At 31.4% G+C, this 23144-nt stretch overlaps 1 protein-coding gene across 3 annotated transcripts in view; it reads right to left on the bottom strand.

Annotated features, from left to right (window-relative positions):
* Nucleotides 1–1990: 1990 nt before the first annotated feature.
* LOC119603919 (lachesin) overlaps nt 1991–23144 on the bottom strand; it is a 139975-nt gene continuing 118821 nt past the window's right edge. For all 3 annotated transcript variants that reach the window (XM_037956217.1, XM_037956227.1, XM_037956209.1), the window contains 6 exons: nt 20430–20625; nt 19420–19551; nt 14698–14817; nt 11178–11351; nt 9014–9277; nt 1991–2581 (listed from right to left, as the gene is read on the bottom strand). In XM_037956217.1, coding sequence (XP_037812145.1) covers nt 2373–2581; nt 9014–9277; nt 11178–11351; nt 14698–14817; nt 19420–19551; nt 20430–20625 — 1095 coding nt within the window. In that variant the 3' untranslated portion in view covers nt 1991–2372. The remainder of the gene's footprint in view (nt 2582–9013; nt 9278–11177; nt 11352–14697; nt 14818–19419; nt 19552–20429; nt 20626–23144) is intronic.

The following is a 23144-nucleotide window of genomic DNA, read 5'->3' as shown; positions in this document are numbered from 1 at the left end:
GAAAGACGAGTAATTTTAGGACAAGTCCTTCAAAAGCAAGGAACAAACAATGCTTGGACATAGTTAAAGCACCTTTTTATCATTCAAATCACTGCCATAATGTGTATTTTTATCCCAAACATATTTCTGATTGAAATCTATGCGTAGATTTTCGCATAGATTTCAATTAGATAAAATCGTATTTGGTGTTTTCATATTGACTCTTCAAAAGCATCAACAAGTTAGTCAAGTTCATGAAAAAATGGGAATTACTCACTTGTTGTTTCAACACCCTTTTAGGGAATTATAAAAGTTAAATTCATTTTCTAAATAGGATCTTATATGAGAGTTAGGGTCAAATGTTATCCCGAATCGATTTTGAACATTTATTAAAGAAATACTTATTGTGTTCATATTTCCCTGAAATTTTAGTTCAAACTTTCTTAATTTGATTATACTCCAATATGATCAAATTAAAGAAAATTGGCCTGTTTAAAAGTAACAAAAAGCGACATCTGATACAATCGGTTATGAAGACTGTATATTGGTATATATATATATATGTATGTCTTTGATTCATAATAGGCTCTACGAATAGTTACAGTTACACTTGTGGAACGCCGAAGATCATGCGAATAAAATACTGTTAGATAGATCATCCGGTATGTTAAACATTCCGCGTTAGCAAATGTGGTTTTCACTCGAACTGACGAATCCATCCAAAATAAACTTAATTAATTTGCTCTAAACCATAATTTAGCCTCAGAATTTCTCACGTCAGGTTTCCGAAATATCGTGTCCTAAGTTTTGAAAAACTCCGTTTTTTACCATTGTGATTTATTTATATTTGACACAAAAACTTAAGGGACTCAGTCAGTGATTCTTTTACTTTAGAGTAGGTGTAGGATCAATATTATTATGTGTTACGAACATAAACACAAACGCATAATACCCTCCTCTATAGCGATAAAAAACACCCAAAAACACTCATACTCGAACTCACACCAAGTGGTTTATCTCATTTTCATTCAATCTGCAGATTTTATCACTGCTTTGCTTTCTGACATCATGAAAATGGAATATTGAAGCAGAAAATGGAAGATAGCAGCTATTTTTCGGAAAATTTAAAAATATGAACACTGTAATGTAAGTATGTATGTATATATGATAAAGGGAAATAGTGTTGTTGTGTATGCATTCTACAACTAATATATATTATAGTAGTTGGAATGGAGTTAGTCATAATATCCCTTTAGCTGGGTTTGTTTTGTGTTTATGATCTAAACGGATGAGCGGGTTGTGAACGATTTACTTAACGTACGTGTGGGTGGGTGGGTGTATGTTTGTGTGTAGCCAAAAAACTGTATAAATGCTATATATATATATATAATATGTATGTAGCAATATCAAAAGCAACAGCATCAGCAATAATATCAACGAAAACAACAAAAACAACAATGTCAAAATCAACAGCAGCAGCAGCAACAACGAAATAAAAAAACAAATGTGAGAAGCGAAAAGAATTTTGAAATGTAAAAGATGCGTATGTTTGATATATTGCAACCAAAAAACTGGTGGATACTAAAGAGGAAAGTGGGGCTTTAAGTGGATGCAACAGAAAATAATCAAAAATAGTTTCAACTTTACCATAAAAAAGAAAGAAATAAAGCAAATAATATTCCATGTTTTTTTTTTGTGTCTGAAAGACTGTTCGTCTCTGTGTATGTTTTTTTTGTTTATTTATGTGTAGATGTCTGTGAATACAACGCTTATTTATTTAAAGAGTGTCAAAACTCAAAATTCATACAAATTATCCTAAGTCTAAATTCAAATAAGATAAACCTATATTCATTTTTTGCTATACATGTATAAATATCAGTTTCCAACTCCTTGATTAGTTAAAAAAAAACTGATAAAATTACTTTAAAAATTTTTAAGCCATTATATTGAAAATATATTTCTTGAGTTAAGACATTCTTAAACTAAACGAGCGATATGTACATATGTATTTTTGTATATGTGTAAATTTAACATTTATTTTTGAGTTTTCTTCTTTCCATATTATTTTCATTTTCTTTCATTTATATCTTCCATTTTTTTGTATGTTATTTGATAAAAGGAAATTTCGTTTCGTTATTATTGTATTATTGTTTTGTTTGGTTTGTTTTTTTTTTCGTTAATATTTATTTGTTTGTTTGTGCGATTTTATTTAGCCTTTGTAAGGAATAAGGACACTGACTCCACTCACCAAATTCTTTTTCCTAGAATCCTTTTTTTGTTTTCTTTTTTTTATACATTTAACAATAATAACAACAGCAATATAATGCAACAGCAAAGAAAAATAGTTTCATTTTCCACTTCCATTTCAACTCCTGCTAGTGCTTTGTGGTTAGTTAGTTCGTCCGTAATGCTGCGTGCAAGACGAATAATGCCACTAATAAATTCGCTTGAATTCTCATTACTTTAAAGGTACCCACATCTCTTGTCTGTCTAGTACCACTGTGTGTGGTTGTGATAACCCATGGTGTTCGTAGTGTTGGCATGGCTTGTGGGGTTTTATGTGTCTTCTCGTAGCCATTTCGAGCGGGAAGTTGTGTATGAACTGAAATTGTAATAAAAAATAATTTTGTTTTAAAAATTGAATTTTGAAGTGTGCGTACATGTGTGTGACCCGTACAGCAATCAGGAATAACTACTGATACATATTGAAGATCCAGTCAACATTTAAGTGAACTCTATCAAAGATTAACCCTTAACCACCACCACGGGTCACGTTTTTAATTAAAAAAGTATTAAACAACAATAAAATACACACAAAAACCTATCACATATTAATTTACTATATTTTCTTTAACTAAGAATTATAACAAAAAATTGACTTATTACCATAGTTCCATATTCATTTACAAAGTAAACGACGGTTGGTTGTTAAGGGTTAAAAGTTACATTTTTTATTATTTCATTTGAATAGGTCTTAAACGGCGTCATGAAATAACACAACACAAAAATGAAATATCTTCCTAAAAGTTTGGGCGTCATGAAATAACACTCCAAAACAAAAATGAAATAACTCCCTTAAAATTTGTTCAGAAAGCAAAGACAACGTAATTTGGGATTTAATTCGCTTTTTGGGGCATTATTTCAAATTTAAAATGGGGAGTTATTACATTATGAAATAATTCCTCCAAATTGAAATAAATCCCTAAAAATATTTTTGGGTAGTTATTTCATTATATTACTTTTATCACACGAAATAAAAAATACATGTTTGATAACTGGCCTTCGGACGGGAGCAAAGTTTTATCCTCTGTCCTATATACACACCTGCTTCGCTAAGAGTACACTTTCCCTGTATCAATAACGAAATCTTTGCTAAGTGAAGCCGGTGTTGGACATATGATAGAGCGATAAATTAGGCCGGCTATTTAGGAAGTATTTATTTGAAGCCCAACTCGAAAGTATGAGCTATCTACTTTTTTTAGAAACGGCTTCGCTTAATAAACATTAACTAAATAGCTGGCCTACGGCCGGATGCAAGGATTGGCACTCTATAATATGTTCAACACCTGCTTCGCTTAGTAAAGGATTCCTGACTAGCCGGCCTAGGTAGGTTGGTAGGTCGATAGGAGGATGTATACTACATCAAATCCGAAGAAATGCACCTAGGCCACTATTGGGCGAGTTGTGCGCTCCTTATCATGAAAAAAATCTGAAAGAATTATTTTTCAGTGTTCAGAAACTCAGTTTCCTGAACGTAATTCCTAAGAATCTTCCAATCAGTGTTAGTCAGGAATGTTATTTCGGGAATAACATCACTTCCAAGATACTTGGATCTAACTTCGACGAATGCCTGGCAGTGGCAAAGAAAGTTTCACTGTCCTCTCCACATGCTCTACATTCGTCTGAATCCGCACGTCCAATTTTGCATAGATGTGCTCGTAGTCCTGTGTGTCCACTCAGAATACGTACCATCATACTAACTTCAGACTTGCTCATTTTGAGGAGATTTTTTGTCTTGCTCTCATCAGGGTCACCCCATAGGATCTTCGTGGTTCTACCCACTGTTTCATTATTCCAAGAGGCCTTATGGGATTCTCTCACCCATATTTTTATTATTTTTTTTATTATTTTTATTATTTCATTATGAAATAATTCCCCAATTTAAAAATGAAAAAAAGCCCCAACGAATTGAAATAACTTCCTAAATTAAAATGAAATAACACCCCATTTTTGGGGATTTATTTCATATGAAACAAATCTCTAATTTTAAAATGAAATTAGTTCCCATTTAAAAATAACAAATTATGGAACAAGTCGGTTTTAGTGACATTTCTAAAAAAAATAGGTCGCTCATACTTTCGAGTGGGGCTTCAAAGTTTAATACATTTCACTTTAATCACTTAATAAAGATTCTCTTAATAGCCGGCCTGTGGCCGGGCGCAAGGACTTTCTACTCTATGGTATGTCTAACAACTGCTTCGCTTGTTAAATATTTCCTAAATAGCCGGTCTACGGCCGGACGTATGGATTTATCACTCTATAATATGACCAACACCGGCTTCGCTTAGTAAGGATTTTCTAAATAGCCGGCCTAAAGCCGAACACTCTTGATACAGGGAGAATGTATTCTTAACGTAGCTGGTGTCCAATATACCCCAGAGGATAAAACCCTTGCGCCGGGCCGAAGACCGGCTATCAGATATATATTTTTTATTTCGTGTGGAAAATGTAATATAATGAAATAACTCCCCAAAAATATTTTTAGGGATTTATTTCATTTTTGAATTTTAAGGAATTATTTCATAATGAAAAAACTCCCCATTTTAAATGTGAAATAATGCCCCAAAGAACGAATTAAATCCCCAAATTTCGTTGTTTTTGCTTTCTGACGACGTATTTTTAGTTATTTTTCTATATTATATGGACTATTTACAGATATATGTAGATCTGCTTTGGTGATATGATTCCTATTTATAATATAAGTATACTATATACAAAATTTTGTGTTGATACCAATATATTTAAGGGATTTATTCATGATAAACTCATTTCCGGGAATACGTAACTTTTGTAGGGTGGCTATGGTAAATTTTGGATCGATTGTTATGATATTAAACATGATATATCCCTGGCTGAAAAAATAAGGTGTAACAAAATTCATCAGGTCTTAGATGGATATTTTTTGGTGTTACACACGGATTGACAAACTTATATACATATACCCTCTATCACCACTGATGCTGGTGAAGGGTATAAAAATACATGCAGACATACTACATTTTCATTTGATTTCGTTTTAACGATGTCATTACACCCTGTAACAATTTTGAAAAAAGCTTTCACACATAGAAAATTTGATATGCATGTGAAACTAGAGTCCATTTATAGTAATTCTTATAAAAGGTCTTTAAAGTTCCAAGGGCTTACAAATTCAAACAAATATTTTAAATATTTTTATGTGTTATTATATGCTAATATTGGCATCAAATGAAAGCTTGGAATCTGTACATTTTATTAATATTATTTATTAGACTCATTTAGACAAAAAATCTAAAAAGAAATTAAAATTAAAAAAGGTCTCATTTTCGATATCAAAATTTTTAGAACATTTTTTGTCATAAATTTTCTTTCAACTTCCATTTCTTTTTTAATCCTGATGAATTGAAATAAACAATATTATTTTGTAGCAGAGATTCTCAGCTTCATTTGATATTAATATTTATACTAAATTTTTTATATAAATTTAGAATTTCATCTTTTGAAATCGTATGTCCTTTAAAATTTAAGTTCCTTTTACAGGGGCGGAAAAGATGATTATGAAAAACTGAGTACACAGAGTTAATACATATGGTCCACAGTTTCCTGTACACATAGATTTTTTCATGTGTGAAAATGACTGTTGTACGGTGTTATATGTCAATATGGGTTAGTATTATTATACCCTCCACCACTATCAGTGGTGACAGAGGGTATATATAACTTTGTCATTGCATGTGTAACACCAAGAAATATTCATCTGAGACCCAACAAAGTATATATATTCTGGGTCCATATCAAATTCTGAGTCGATTTAGCTATGTCCGTTTGTCTGTGTAAAACACGCTCACGATAAAACGGAATTCACACAAAATGTTCTTCATTTTCCAAGTTGTTTGGTATTGAAAATGGACAAAATCGGTTCACACCGGGAAAAGTTATGAATCAAAATTTAAAACAATCTCGAAAAAATAAGCATTTTTTAAACATTCTGATGTATTTTTCTCGAAAACTGTGCAAGATAATTCCATGAAAATCACCATACATTCGATTCTACAGAAGAGCTTGATCCCTGCTGAAAATTTCCTGAATCGGTCCACAATTTCATATACCTCCCATACAAAAGTACATATTCCCGGAAAATGGGTTTTTGTTAATAACTTCCGTCACAATGTCGATATCTTCACAAAATTTTACAAATTAAAATCTGTCAATAGAATTCACAAGTATTGCCCATATGCATAGAAATATTACTGTGAAAGTTTTTTCCGATCGGTCCATAATTGGTCATAGCTCCCATACAAGGTCCCCTCCCGAAAATCACTTAAACGCGCATAACTCATTACTAAAAAAAGATATCCATATAAAATTTGGTACAAGTATTGCTTATATGCACATAATCACTTAAACGCATATAACTCATTACTAAATTAAGATATCCATAGAACAACACTTAAAGGCACATAACTCATTTTACGATCGGTCCATATTTGGTCATAGCTCTCATACTAGGTCCCCTTCAGAAAATCACTTAAATGCACAATATTCATTACCAAATAATGATATAGATACAGAAAAGAAGGTCATAGCTGCCATACAAGGTCCTTTTTCGAAAATCTCTTAAACACACATTACTCATTACCAAATAAAGCTATTGATACAAAATTTGGCACAAATATTAGTTTTGTATACAAAAATTCTATTTCAAGATTTTTTCACGATCGGTTCATAACAAGGGTGCGGTCGGTCCCATACAAGTGCCCTTCAGAAAACCGTATTTAACTAGTTGCATTATCATTATGTGTGGAACAAAATTATATATATGTATTTTGAAAATCCTTAAATCTTTCACACACATACATACATGCAAATTGCTAAATATTGCTAAGCGCTATAAAAATATAAAAGAAAATGGCGTTTGTAATGTTTCATAAATGGAATTATAATAGATTTAAATTGTTTAAATCTTGGCATTGTTCAATTTAAGACATGAGAGAACTTATTTCTACAAATATTTGATCAATTAGAAAAGTATTAATATAAAAGTAGCTGGTGGAGGGTATTTAAGATTCGGCTCAGCCGAATATAGCACTCTAACTTGTTTTGAGTTAAGTTTTTTACAAACAATATTTTCACTTATAAACAATTCAGGTTTTAAAGTCCACCTAAAAGAAGACTTTTGAGGCCGACCCCTGCCAGAGTCAAAATCGATTTTTTTAAGAGTTTGACCAATTATGAGTCTTACTAATATTTTTTACAGAATTGTGGATTTTTTGGTTTTTAATATTTTATCGTCTTAGATACGTTTAAAATGCTTAATAAATCTTAAAAACAAAAATACAAATATGAAATCCTTCTAGATATTTCTATTGGGATTAAAATAAAACCTTGTTGTTTGTACTTTGCAATAAGATTTGAGGAAAAATATCTTTAAATAAACCGCTAATGGGTATAAACCTAGCAAAATTTTAATTTTCGTGGTTGAATTATTTAGCATTCATGTATAAATGTAAATGGGTTAAAGAACATAAATATTACTTTGTATATTAGTTGCAGTACATATGGGGTTCTTATTTTACTACTTTTTCATTCCATTTTACACCAGCAATGATTGTTGTGGTAAATCAAAAATGTCAACTAAATACCAAAGTTACAAATATATGTACGTATATACATTTATACACTTAAACATTTTTACGCTCATACATTTGTAAATACACATGCATGTTTTTCTGTAAAGGAGTTGGACAACTATTTCTGAACCAATGAAATTTACAATACGAACTTCTAGTTCGAGTTATTCATTACTTCATATTTCAATCCAATTTTATGTTTTTAAACGGTACTACCGTTCAGACCCTTCCACATTTAAAAAAGTTAATCTGAGTTTATTTTTGAAGAAAGTTATTTTTAGTCAATTTTATTTCTAATAAAATGTGATATACTTTTTTGTTAAGTAATTAAAAATGCTCATATGCTTAAGTGAAAAAACAACACAATGGTGCAGGATTAAAATATGTTGGAAATAAATGGTCAACATTAAAAAAATCAGGGTATCTCAATAGGTTAAATGCTCTTGAGTACACACTAAATTGGAAGAAACCCAAATACTGAATACTAAAAGTGTTCTATATTTAGAAATATTCACAGATATGTGGGCAGGCCCTGTTTGCAGCATTTGTGATATGAAAAATACAAAAGAAATCATGTTGTCACATTTGGTTTGCAATTTATACGTTCGAATGTGTATACTACAAACATACATACAAACACAAGTACAAACGTAAAAACAGACGTATGGATGTGGGACACTTGGCGGTTTCTTGTTACTTTGACTGCATGACATATATATTTAACGGAACACCACACAGAGATCTGGTCCCTTGGTTAAGAAAAACGTTTATTGTTTTATGGAATAAAAAAATGAACACATAACCACATTCGAACACAGGGGCGGGGGTGTTTGAATAAAAATATACTTGTACGAATAGACTTCTTAAGAAGTTGAGTAAATAATTTTTTCGCACATAAGCATTCAAACTTACATACATACGTGTACATATATGTATGAACATTTTTATAGATGTTGCAATGGTTTGGTCTTGTGCGATTTACTACACGCCTGAATTGCTTAATTTCTTTATGTTGTAAGTCGTATGTAGGTACTTCTTGTGTGTAACTGTATTACACATTCACTTACATAGGTCCATATGTATAAATATTTGTAACTATGTTTGTAGGTAGTTGTACTTAAAGAATTTATTCAATCGTAACTTACCTTCCGCTCCGTTAGACAAGCCATTTGCGACATTGATGCTGTTACCAGGTCCCACAACAATACCATTGATGATGTTGACTCCTTGTGCACTGTTGCCACTTAGAATTTCGTTTTCCTGCATTTGATTGGTAAAATGCGTTTCTTTGGCTCTAACCACCTCGTTGAGGCCTTTGTTCATATTTGAAGATTGCTTGCGACGGGGCTTTTGTGTTGTGTACACGTACGGTGTTGGTGTTGTGGTTGGTTTTGGTGGCAACCGAAGCTCTGCAACAAATTGAGACAATTATCACAATTTAATATACTTGATTAAAATACCTACATACACACATACATAGAAAATACAATAAAAAATTAAATCATATTTGCTTCCATTCAGGTGAATCGCACAAAATCACAGCGAAACATAAATCCCTTACTAAAGAACAGATGTGACTCAATGGCTGATTGACTAAATGACTGACATACAACGAGATTGTGTACCACCCGCACGGCTTTCTGACAAATTCATTTAATGCTTACAAACATCACTCTTATTATTATTATTATTTGTATTTTCTTCAATTGTATACAGATCTATTTAAAATGTCAACAAATTTAAATAAACCCACCATTTATCTCAACAACAAACAAGAGTAGTTGGAGTATTCGACTGCTTTGACATTCGGTCCCAGCTGCCCACCACTACTGCCTGCTAAAGTACGAATATTTAGTTACTTACTTACTACAAGTCAATAAAATCAAATATGTTTAACATTCGATTGAATTGATTTTTATTGCGCTTAAATTGAAGAAGATCCAACTGAATAAAGACATTTTTCTTCTACATACTTTTTCAACCATTATAATGGCAATAATAATGGAATCGATAAAAACTTATTAGGAGCTTGGCATGATACCGTTTGGGGTTTTTCTACGACAACATTAACCAAATAGTACTAATATTTCTTCGAAGATGACTACTTTTTTATATTTTTCATTTTGCAATGTGACAACTACAGTGAACAGTGTAAGGATTTAAGTAAAGTTTGCTTATAATTAAGTTAGCAAATTTTAAATAAAACGCCAACATTATCTATGCGATTCTGGATTTATTTGTAAATTTTTATCTGTATTGTTATTTTGATTCGATTTAATCAAGATTAGTATTTCCAAATTTCTAAAATTTGTAAGGCCAACACAGTACAACAAAAGTTGAAAAAAGCACGAACCCTGAGACCATAGTATACGTTTCTAAAGAATATTGAATCGCTAAATCGGAATTTCTGAATTACTCCATCGCCTCAGGTTTTTGAAAAAACCCGTTTTTGGCCATATTAGAGAAGACACCTTTTTTATGCAAACTCTCGAATTATCGATGCTATAAAATATGTATTAGAAAACTGTTTCACAACACTGTGCATGGGATAAATTGTGGAATACTTCTTTCTTGGCTTAGACAAAAAATTTAAATTGTGTTGTTTTATTTCACTTATTCTTCGAAAACGTATGTATATATGCCAGTAAGTTAGAGTAAATATGTACCAGTAACTACGGGTGCGAGTATTTTAACAGCAGTCTGGCTCTAGTCTTCTGTTATTGCCGGTGCTAGTGATGTTGCTGCGAATGGTTAGTGTAATTCATGTGATTTCTTACTTAACTTGGCAGTTTGTGGCAATAACTTTGGCCCTGCACAACTGTGATAAAAATATATTATTGACTTGTGTCTATGAATGGGTTCGACACAAACCAAATTGAGATGGTTTGAATAAAACGTACACATACATATACGTAATTTTGTACTACAAACACATACGCTTTGGTTTATTGTATTCCCTCTGTTGACTTCCGAAATACCAATTGATTTATCGTACATGATTAGAATGGATGAATGACACCACTAGCTACTCGTATCTAACACTAGATATCAGGCAAAGAGTTCTTTCGTTTATTCGTTCGTTCGTACATTCTTTATTTAGTTACCCAGTACAATTTGGGATCAATTCAAAGCTTTTACGTAATTTTAAGAAATAGAACAACGACAAAAAGCAAGAGAGAATAGAAGTCTGTCTGCTATGCGATGCATGTGTAAGTGTGTTTGTGTGTATGTAGATGAAAAATCGCTCTTGTTTTTGGTGTGGGAGGTAGAAGGCTGAAAACGAATGAATGAATAAGTAGTAAAACATACCTTGTAGTCGTATTCGGGCCTCACTTTTGCCTAAAGCATTCACACTGGAGCAGCTGTAAGCGCCAAAGTCCGCTTTAGTCAGATGACGTATTGTCAGATTAAGATGCCAAGTGTACATGTTAATCATGCTCTCGGATATATTGTACTTGTTGCCATTGTGCAGCTTAAGGTTTCCTTTATAGATAGATAGATGGTAACGACGATAATAAAGATGGCGCATAGACGATGGTTGCAGGGGTGTTGCGATGTCGGGTGAATTACAGCATTAAAAAGACGCAAAATGATAAAATATATACAATAAAATTAACTTTAGTTTAATAATATAAATAAATATGTCTGTCCGTTCGTCCTTCCACACATACATTATTCTACGAATATTAAAATCAAATAAAATATAAAAATAACCATACATACATTCGACTTACTCGTAAATAAATATAAACGTTCAAAAATATATTCGAATGATAAGAGTGTCTCGTAAAAATTTATACTTTTCCTGTACAAATGGTTGCACATTACAAGGGAAACTAAAATATGAAAATGCATGTTTTTGTTACCACATAGTTTTGCTTATTATTTTGAAGCGATTAGATTTTTCCTTTTTATTAGAGTTTAATTTTTATTTAAACACATACAAAATTAAACCCAGAATCAAAATAAAATTTAAATTGAAAATTTATGCTATTTTTTCTGTTAGAATTTTTTGATATATATTTTTATTTAATTTTACTTTGGCAGTTTAATATAAAAATCTAACGACTTGTGCAATATTAAGAAGGTACCTCTATTGGCATAGAATAGGTTAACAATTGATATGTTTGGCTTCATTAAAAATCTAGCCCGATCCGAAAACTATTTCTTTTGATCACGCTCTCACTGCTTCAGCTAAGAAATTGGTCCTAATTCCTGCTTGGCCTTAAAAAATAGCAATTTTTTGCCAAGCAATCCATAACGATGCAAATGAGTCATTTTTTTTCTCATTTTTAACTGTATTTTTTGAATTTCAAACGAAAAATCTCGATTTCAAATATTCATTCCTGAATTTCAAATTAAAGAGCGTTTTCTGAATTCGAAATGAAAAATCCGAATTTTCATTTGTTCTTTATCTCAGTTTTATGTTGACCGGGTGCTCCGTAACAGGATCAACTACATGCTAAGGAACAGATGCATAAGCTGCGAGATGTACGATATAACTATTAGGAAAAAGGTATTTCTCAACTCAGAAGTAGTCGGCAACGAAAGGGCAAATGTAATAGCTTTAAAGGGAGGGAATCACGAGGTAGTTAACCTGACAAACGCAATACCATTCGTCGCAACAAAAGCTGAATTAAAAATATGGGTGAAAGAATCCTATAATGAAACGGTGGGTAGAACCACAAAGATCCTATGAGATGACCCTGATGAGAACAAGACGAGAAATCTCCTCAAAATGATCAAGTCTGAAGTTAGTATGAGTGGACACACAGGATTACGAGCACATTCATTCAAAATTGCACGTGCGGGTTGAGACGAATGTAGAGCATGTGGAGAGGACAGTGAAACTCTGGAGCACTTTTTTGCCACATTCAGGCATTCGTCGAAGTTAGATCCAAGTATCTTGGAAGTAATTGTTATTCCGGAAATAATATTCCAGATTACTACTGATTGGAAATTTCTAAGGAATTACGTCCAGGAAACTGAGTTTCCTAACATTGGAAAATAATACAAAAGGAGCGCACAACAGGCCCGATAGTGGCCTAGGTGTATTTCTTCGGATTTGATGTAGTATACATCCTCCTATCAACCTAATCTAGCCTAACCTAATTATCTTTTCTGAATTACTTTTGAAAATTATGTAGTCAAAATGGGATGAAAGGCCATGAAAATTATGATGTTGTAATCAAAATCTTATAGAAATATTCAAATATGTCCTATTATTTAATTATTACTTCGCAATTTGAGTTTATAATAAAAAAACACCTATTTTATAATAAAAACACCTATTGTTCAATAACTGAAAGTTGTTACTAGTTAGTACAAATTAGTAACAATTGTTACTAGAAAAGCGTTCATTACCTCAAAAAACTTGCAAGAAGATAAGAAAACAAGAGCGTAAACATTTTCTCTCGTTGCAAACTTTTAAAAGATCAATTTTGTACTAGTAATAACTATCTTATAGAAAATTGAACAGCTGTCTTTTGTTTACCTTCTTGTCAGCCAACGATTTTGTGTTTGTTTAAAAATAAAAATGTTTGGAAGTGAATTATTTCGATATTACGTAAAAATTTAGATGCTTTTACCTATTTTGGCAGTTTTAATAATACCCTACACCACTTTAGTGGGGAAGGTATATTGGTTTTGTGCTGATGTTTGTAACGCACAATAATATATATACCCACCTTAAAGTATACCTATCGGCTTAGAATCATTTTCTGAGTCGATTTAGCTATATCCGTCCGTCTGTCCGTCGTAATTTTGAAGATAATTCAATGAAATTTGGTACATGATATTCTATTGTCCCAGGGACAAAGCCTATTGAATATGGATCGGTCCATTATTTCACTTAGCCCAAATATAACTGAACTGCTGAGTAGGGCTTGTAAACCTTGTAATCAAACTACAGGTCGCAATTTTGATGATAATTCAATGAAATTTTTCACATGATCTTCTATGGTACCGGAGACGAAGCACATTGAAAATGGTTAACATAGGTCCATTATTTCACCTAGCTCCCACTAAATCACATTTTATTTTTGTAACAGGTGTAGGGTATTGTATACTCGACCTCGCCAGACTATAATTTCTTACTTGTTCTAATTTGAAACCAAATTTTGTAAACATATCAACGGTTTAAAAATTACATATCTGTTTTCTTGAACGTTTTTACAAGTAAAGCGTTCATTTACTTTTTAGTAATTTTTAGAGTAATTTTGTACATTTTAATTTTACTCTCTTGTTGCAAGTATTTACTGGAAAGTAAATGAACGACATAATATAATAACCAATTTCATATGACTTAATGTGTTCTTTCTTAATCATCTTGTAAAGCGTTTCGATAATCCCATTCGTATTGTATACAATATATTCGCAAATCTGAGATGTATTTCATTTATAGGATTTTAAAAAACTTTTTAGGATTTTAAAAACTTTTTAATGGAATTGTAGGATTTCAATAAATACAGAATTGGGATCTTTTACAATTTTTCACATACTCGATGTACATTATTTTCGAGAACTGCGAATTAAAACTAATCAACGCAACCTCGCTAAACATGTGAAATAAAAGAAATTACTGAACACTCTTACATTCTCGTAGATACATTTTGATCCCAACATACACATGATGCTAACTTAAAGGATACAAAATCAAGTTAAATTGTTAGAGATGGTATAGAGACATGCTGTTGTTTTGTCTTTTATTTGTATGAGAAAAACAATAATAATCAGATGTAGAAGGGTAGAGAATTCATTGAACTTGGTGGTTGGTGTTCGGTCGGTTTATGTTTCTTTCGTCTTTTATTTGTTTTAATTTTCTACTTACCCTCATTGCGATACCAGCCATTCAATGGTTTTGGGTAGACTTCCACAATGCATTCCAAAGTAACTTCTCGCTCGACTGGGGCACCCACTAACTGATTTACGGCCTTGATGGATGGCGGAACTGTGTAGCGGTTTTAAAACAGTATACCAAGCGTATGCGAATAAAAATAAGTAAAAGAAAAAAGAAGAATACAATTAAAGAGCAAACAAAAGCGTGCACACACACTCACTCACTCCCAAAAAGATGGAATAAGTAAATGTAGAGTAAAAGGAGAGCATAACAAATTGCTGGATTAAGTGCAATGTAAAATGTCTGTTTTTATTTTGTTTTGCTTTATTTCATTCTTTTCCGTTTTCCTACTAGAGTCTTGCGAAAGTATTTGTAAAATTTAAAACTTAATTTAATTTTATGCTCACATGTAACAGTTTTGATAATTTAAGAAATACTCTTGCAGAAAAACTGAAGAAATTCCACAAACTGTATAAAACACAAACATTCATACATACATACATACATACATACATACATACATACATACATACATACATACATACTACATACATACATACATACATACATACATACATACATACATACATACATACATACATACATACATACATACATACATACATACATACATACATACATACATACATACATACATACATACATACATACATACATACATACATACATACATACATACATACATACATACATACATACATACATACATACATACATACATACATACATACATACATACATACATACATACATACATACATACATACATACATACATACATACATACATACATACATACATACATACATACATACATACATACATACATACATACATACATACATACATACATACATACATACATACATACATACATACATACATACATACATACATACATACATACATACATACATACATACATACATACATACATACATACATACATACATACATACATACATACATACATACTACATACATACATACATACATACATACATACATACATACATACATACATACATACATACATACATACATACATACATACATACATACATACATACATACATACATACATACATACATACATACATACATACATACATACATACATACATACATACATACATACATACATACATACATACATACATACATACATACATACATACATACATACATACATACATACATACATACATACATACATACATACATACATACATACATATAAATAAATAAAGGACTTTTAAAAGATTGGTTAAACATATTCATTGAAAATCTTAAAAGGAATTGTCAATTACAAACGTTTCAAACACTGAATGAAATATAAAGAAGTCTTTATTTCTACACTGTTAAGAAGGCTCCTTTGTCATTTTGTCTAAATCGGAGGTTTGAAAATTTTTAAAAAAAATTAGGAAATATCTAATTTTTAGAATCAAGAAAACAATAAAAATGCAATTTTTTTTTGTTGTTTGACACAGAATTTTATTCCGATCGAAAGTGAAATTGTGTATTTCGTATTTTGCTTATTTAGGAAAAGTGAAACGAATTTTTTTGTAATGATGTTTAGCCCCAGTAAATTATTTAAAAATGAGCAAACTGGGGGATTTTACCTTGGGGTCTCAATTAACGAACGGATGTCAAAGTTACAAAAATTAGTTTATTACAAATATCTTGCTTATTTTGCATCCTACAGCTTCAGAAGCTTTTACAATTTTGTAGATAACACCGGCCAATTATGATAAAGCTTTTTAATAATTCTCACTAATTTCGGTATTAATTGGTGTGATAATTCCGAAGTGGCAATAAAATAGTTAAGCCATACGTCCTTAATTACCTAAACCCTTGGCACGGATAGTCGATTGCATGGTTATAAGCAGTATACCAGGCAAAGGTGAATCCTTCGATAGCAAACTGTGGATAAACACCATGCTAGGAAACATATAGATATGCTGAGAGACTTACAATATAACTATCAGGAAAGTGGTATTTTCCATATTGTCCCCTTTACTCTGGGTAACCACGATTAATAGCCTCTTAATAACACTAACCTAGCAAGGACTTAGACCTGTCTGCTATTCAGACGATGTTGTAATACTTCTAAGAGAAAGGATCCAATTTACTTGTGTAAAAGAGCTGAAGACACTTAAAATAGGGACTTGAGCTTTGGTCAACAAAGAGGCCTCAATGTTAACCCGGCGAAGACGGAAATCTGTCTCTTCACAAGAAAGACAAAAATGTCTAAGAACTCTATTTCCTGGGCAAGAAAATTACCGGTGACAGACAGAGTTAAGTACTTAGGTGTAATGCTTGACTGGAAATTAAAATGGAGACACCACATACAGGATAGGATCAACAAGGCACATTGGTGCTGGGCGTTATGTAGGAGAACCATGACACATTGGTTCTATAAAAGTGTAATTAGACCTATTCTAACTTCATTAATCAGGTGGCCTTTATGGACAAAAGTGTAATATCAAAGTAGACTACTCGGGAGTAGTCGGCAACGAAAGAGCTTTAAAGGGAATAGAGATCGTGATAGTTAACCTATCGAACGGCATCGAGGGCAGATTTATGAAACGGAGGGTAGATCATATGGGGTGACCATAACGAGAGCAGAACGAGAAGCCTCCTAAAAATGAGAAAGTTTGAGGTTAGTATGATGGTACGTATTCTAAGTGGACGAAATTTAACGCGAGGATTCAGACGAATGTACCGCATGTAGAGAGGACAGTGAAACTCTAGATCACTTTATTTTCCATTGCCGAAATTAAATCCAAATACCTTGGGAGTGATATTATTCCTGATATAACATTCCTCACGAACACTGAACTACGTCCAGAAAACTGAGTTTATGAATATCGGACAATAATACATTCAGTGAATATTATATGAGATTTTTGTTTTTTAACAACAAACATTTTCCATGAAAAGGAGCGCACAACCGGCCCGGTAATGGCCTAGATGTATTTTTTCGGATTTGACACATCCTCCTATAAAACTAACCTCTTATTTGTGGGTTACTGTTTAGACGTATATACTTTTTTATGTGTTTTTTAATGTTTATGTATTGTTAACACATTTTAATCATTGAGTTTGTTTTTGACTTGTTTAAAACTTAGATGAATGCATCTGATGTTTCTGGTCAAAAACAAAATCGCAACAGCAATTAATATTGTTAAGTGTTTTTAGCAATTAAACATTGTTTCAGTTATGGAAATTTATGCTTTCACCAATGTGTTTGTCAGCAAGTGATACGAGCAGACAAATCTTTCGCGAACAATGACAAAACTTGTAAAACTGTATCATATACATATATGTACATACATATGTATGTATGTATGTAAGTATGTATGTATGTATGTATGTATGTATGTATGTATGTATGTATGTATGTATGTATGTATGTATGTATGTATGTATGTATGTATGTATGTATGTATGTATGTATGTATGTATGTATGTATGTATGTATGTATGTATGTATGTATGTATGTATGTATGTATGTATGTATGTATGTATGTATGTATGTATGTATGTATGTATGTATGTATGTATGTACATATTATTGCGAATATGCACTTAAATGGCGTTAATGTCAAAGTTCACTTCAATTTTGTTCGTATGAATAGATATTGTGAAATAGTGAACAAGTCTGGTAAGGTCGAACATCCCAGGAAAAACTTTGCTTACAAGGGCTTTCATTAACTATTTTTTAATGACGTACTGTGTAGTTAAAGTCTGAAAAAAAAAAAAAATAAATCAATTTGTTTCTGTGTATAGTAAAAGCAACGGTGAACTTGCAGACGGAAGCTTGTGAGTTCAAACCCTGTCTGCTTCGACTTTTAATTTTGTATTTTTAATAAATATTCTCTAAATAAATCTACTAACAAAACAACTTATTTCCGGCCAAATAATAAAGACATACATACTTTTGGAACTTCTCTAACAAAAATAAGTACTTTTTTAGAAGAATTGTAAACACTTTACTTGATGTGTTCTGGTGAATTTTTAAGCAAAGATTTAGCTGGGACCTTTGAGATGAAGGATGTAATTTTCGGAATATAAAAGTGTTTCGTACTATACTGTTGTACTGTCATGTATGTATAGTTATTTTCAGGGTTACTACTACATATGAAATTACATTATACATTCATATGTAGTAGTAAGTACATTGTACCTACTACTTATATAAAAAATTCCCTTTTTTCGGAAATGTATTTACCGTTAATATGTGTTTAACGTACATATAAACCACCTTGCGAAATTTTTTTCGGATCGGTCAACAATTGGTCATATCTGTTATATATATATTTTTAATTGATATGTAATCGGAATAAAATTTTTCATAAATAAGTTTTTGTACATACAATTTATTTTTTCCAACACTACCATAAAAGTTTCAGTCCCAAATTTTAAGTATTCTTCTATTAAGTTAAGAAAGTAGTTTTGTTTTGAGCCAGCGAGGATACGAACCAGGAACTTCGTATTTGTTTATTTTATTTTATTGCGTGTCAAATAAGTAGCAATGTGTGGCTCTGGCACTTTAGTTATTTTTCTATATTACTGTTTACTATTCAATATCATAAAAATCGTTTTGCGGTATCAAGCAATTCATTTGTTATTATTTAATATTCTATTGTTATTAAAACATTTTAATAAAACTAATTTATATTACTTACAATTTACGTGAACGTCGAATCGTTTGCTAACTGATGGTGGAACTCCATTCGAAGCGATACATAGGTATCCACCCATATCAGTTCGATGAACATTCCCCAGGACAAGTTTTTCACCTTCCACATTTTTCACAACTGAAATAAGACAAAAAAATTATAATTAACAGGGAAACCAAAATATGAAAATGTATGTTTTTTATGTTGCGTTATTTGATCTCAAGTGCTAAATATTTACACGTTTCAGAACAATTTCAGATAATTTTGATGACTTGATTTGAATAGCTTATTTAAGTCATATTTTTAGAGCATATATTACGTTTTTAGTGCATTTTGATGAAAAAAATTATTTAAAAATACAGATAAGTAAAAAAACAAATAATAAAGTTTTTTTTACTTATCTGTATTTTTAAAATTTTTTTAAAAAATTTTTCATCAAAATTTTACAGCCTATTCAAAATTTGCCTATTGAAAATGGTTAATATCGGTCCATTATTTCACCTAGCCCCCATACAACTGAACTGAAAATTCATAATTATGTGTAATATAATCGCATCTCGACAAAAAGCTGCAAAACCAAGTTCTATACTAGCCTTGATAACCCTCATGAATTTTATAATTATAGGGTCTCATTTGCCCATAGCCCCCTTCAAAATTTGACTTAAATGTCCACAACTTTATTCAACAATAAATGGCTTAAGTATATCTGAGGCAAGGTACAATACAATTTAAATGCTTTATTACGAAAACTAAACAACATTTTATTTTTGTAACAGGTGTACTTGTTTTTAGAGCATGATTTTTAAATTTCCCTGATAATTATACATAGTCGATATAAGTATGTACACTTAAATATCAATAGAAAAGAAGTTGGGAAATATGAAATGCTCGAAAAATTAGTCCGAAATAAATTTGAAATCTTTCGAAATAAATTTTGACAAAAGAATTTGATATTTTAGGCTTATCTTAGCTAACTTTAAAAATTTTATATATCTATGTTATAGTTCTCTACCAACCTTGTCTTTCTCTGGACTCAGTTCTTAAAATAATATCCTTTCCTCCTTCACGCTTCCATTGTACTGTTGGCATCGGCACTCCAGTTGCACTACAGATAAGTGTAATGGTACCACCTTCATTGGTTATACTTTCCTCTAGATTTTGATCTGGATGATTCAAGATATCAGGCGGCACTACGACATCCAAGTAGCCAGACTGAAATAACAACAAAGTACATAAGTATAAATTAAAGAAAATACAGAAAATTGTTTACAATTAGTCAGAAAGACTAAAAGATGGAAATGTGAAAAATTGGTGGGTGATACGACTTTTTCATGTCCATATTCCGAATCAGCTTAACAAATAATACTGGGATTAATGAAAATTATTTAAGTAGTTTTTTCATCGTTGCACAGTGGGAGAAAACCCCAATTTAGCGGAATTTAATTCATATCTTCTTTATTTGTGATCTGATCCATTAGAGAATATAGTGATATTATAGACAAAGATGTGGTCTATCGAAATAGTATACTTTGGAATATCCGGTTTTCATACAGGGTGTGCTATAACTTGTTGTATTGGGCAACCTTATTTGAAAATATATTATAATTATACACCAATTTGGTAATACCAATAATTGCTGGAGTATATATTATTGAATAAACTACATAAATTTCGTTAGCCTTTTAACTAATATTTTATTTACATTTGCTTTACAAAAATGTATCTTTAATAGAATAAAAATTGGAATATATTATATTATATAATACTATCTTTATGTTATACTAACTGTAGGGTAAAAGTCAAAAAGTTTTTATAATCCTAGGTTTAATATTATATATATACCCAGATTTCTATAAAATTAAAAATTATAATACTACATATAATTGTAGACAGTTTAAATGATATAAAATACATATGCCAAGATTGGACTGATATAATGTCCTGTTGAGGACGATTTGTCCAGAGTGGGTGTATAAATATTTATTGTTTTGAGAAAAGACAACACTTTTTTACACCCACCATAAAAAAAGATGGGGGTATATTGTTTTTGTCATTTCGTTTGTAACACATCAAAATATTGGTCACTGACCCACAAAACTATATATATTCTGGGTCCTTATTAAATTCTAAGACGATCTAGCCATGTCCGTCCGTCTGTCTGTTGAAAGCACGATAGAGTCCGAACGAGAAGAGCTAAGGAGCTGAAATTTTGCATAAATTTGTTTATTGATGCAGTTTGTTTGGTATTGAAAACGGGTCATACAGGGTTCATATTTTCGCAAAGCCCCATACAAGCTGCCCCCCGAAAAACAATGTAAACATAGATGGTTTAAAAACATAAGAATGTCAATAAAATTCTAAAGTTTTATATGAGTCAAAATCACCCTACCGAATTTTACGAGAATCGGTCCATAATTGACCCTACCCCCCATATAAGGTCCCTCTCAGAAAACGACTATAACGGTCATAACTTGCTCCAAAATGATAGCAATGCGACCCTACCCCCCATATAAGCTCCCCTTCAGTAAATTACCTTAATTCTTGGAGCTCGGCCCATAATTAACCTTAAGGCTTAGAATGCATTGATATTCGACATAACAAGTTTTACTGAAAATCTTTGTAAATTCTTAGGAGGATCAGTCCTGACTATATTACTATTTATATATGATAACTCAGTTCAGAAAAAATCTAATAAATGTTTAAATTGTGGTAGCAAAAACATCAATTTATACAGTATACATAGGTCCATTTTCCCTTAAAATTTGATGGTGGGTATATAAATTTCGGCAGAGCCGAATATAGCACTGCTCTATAGTTTAAACTACCAGTTTTCCTGTGCGAAATTCAAATTTCAAATTTATTTTTTGATATCATCATATTAACAATACAGCAATATATTCAAATTCGCAATAAATTTTTGCGAAATGCTAAACACTGTTCTACTGCACGCAGTCAAAGTCGTTATTTCAAAATATTAAAAAAAATTCTTTTGTAGAGTCTACATTTTATCATTATTTTTAAACGTTAATTCTGGAAAGTGTGTAAATAATTTTCAATAACCGTCAAATGGATAGCACTTAGAGGTGTCAGTAGTTTATATATATTCTTGTAAATGGTTGGAAGTAATATTCCTTCACTTCGAAAAAGACAATATTTAAATTTTAAAATAACCTTGAAAAAATTGAATTTGATTTTAAAATTTTAAATTCGTGAAAGCTTTTAAGAAATTGTTAACGTGTGTTAAACCTGAAATATTGTGAATTAGTTTCACTTTACCAGAAATTCCGAGTTTCTGCGCGTTTTGGGTAATTTAATATTTTCTAGGGTGCTACTTTATAAGCATTTTCAAATTTGATTAAAGGACTACGCAAAGGATGTTGTCCTTATCAGACATGTGTTTTTGCCATCCTGTTATCCATGGTGTTAGCATGGAATTACTGTATTTAAACGTCCGAATTTTCGTAATTTCTTAGCAACAAATTGCAGTAGGAAGGAAGAAAAAAATTTTGTATTAAAACTGATTTATTATTTCGGGCAGTAGCAACCGCTGCTTGGAAGCAAAGACTCTCACGCTGGAAATTAGTTGTAAAAAACTTTCGCAAGTCCGAAAAGTCCTTCCAAAATGAAAAAAGTTGTGTTATATAACACATCTTAATTGTAGACAATGGGTTGATAACCATGCCGAAGCCTATTAAAAATAGTTAAAATCGGTCCATTATTTCACCTAGCCC

This window comes from Lucilia sericata, unplaced genomic scaffold (assembly GCF_015586225.1).
Source record: "Lucilia sericata isolate MDLA Ls3-8-SP2 unplaced genomic scaffold, ASM1558622v1 Contig000010F_arrow, whole genome shotgun sequence".
Lineage (NCBI taxonomy): Eukaryota > Metazoa > Arthropoda > Insecta > Diptera > Calliphoridae > Lucilia > Lucilia sericata.
This window is presented reverse-complemented; position numbering and strand designations above follow the sequence as displayed.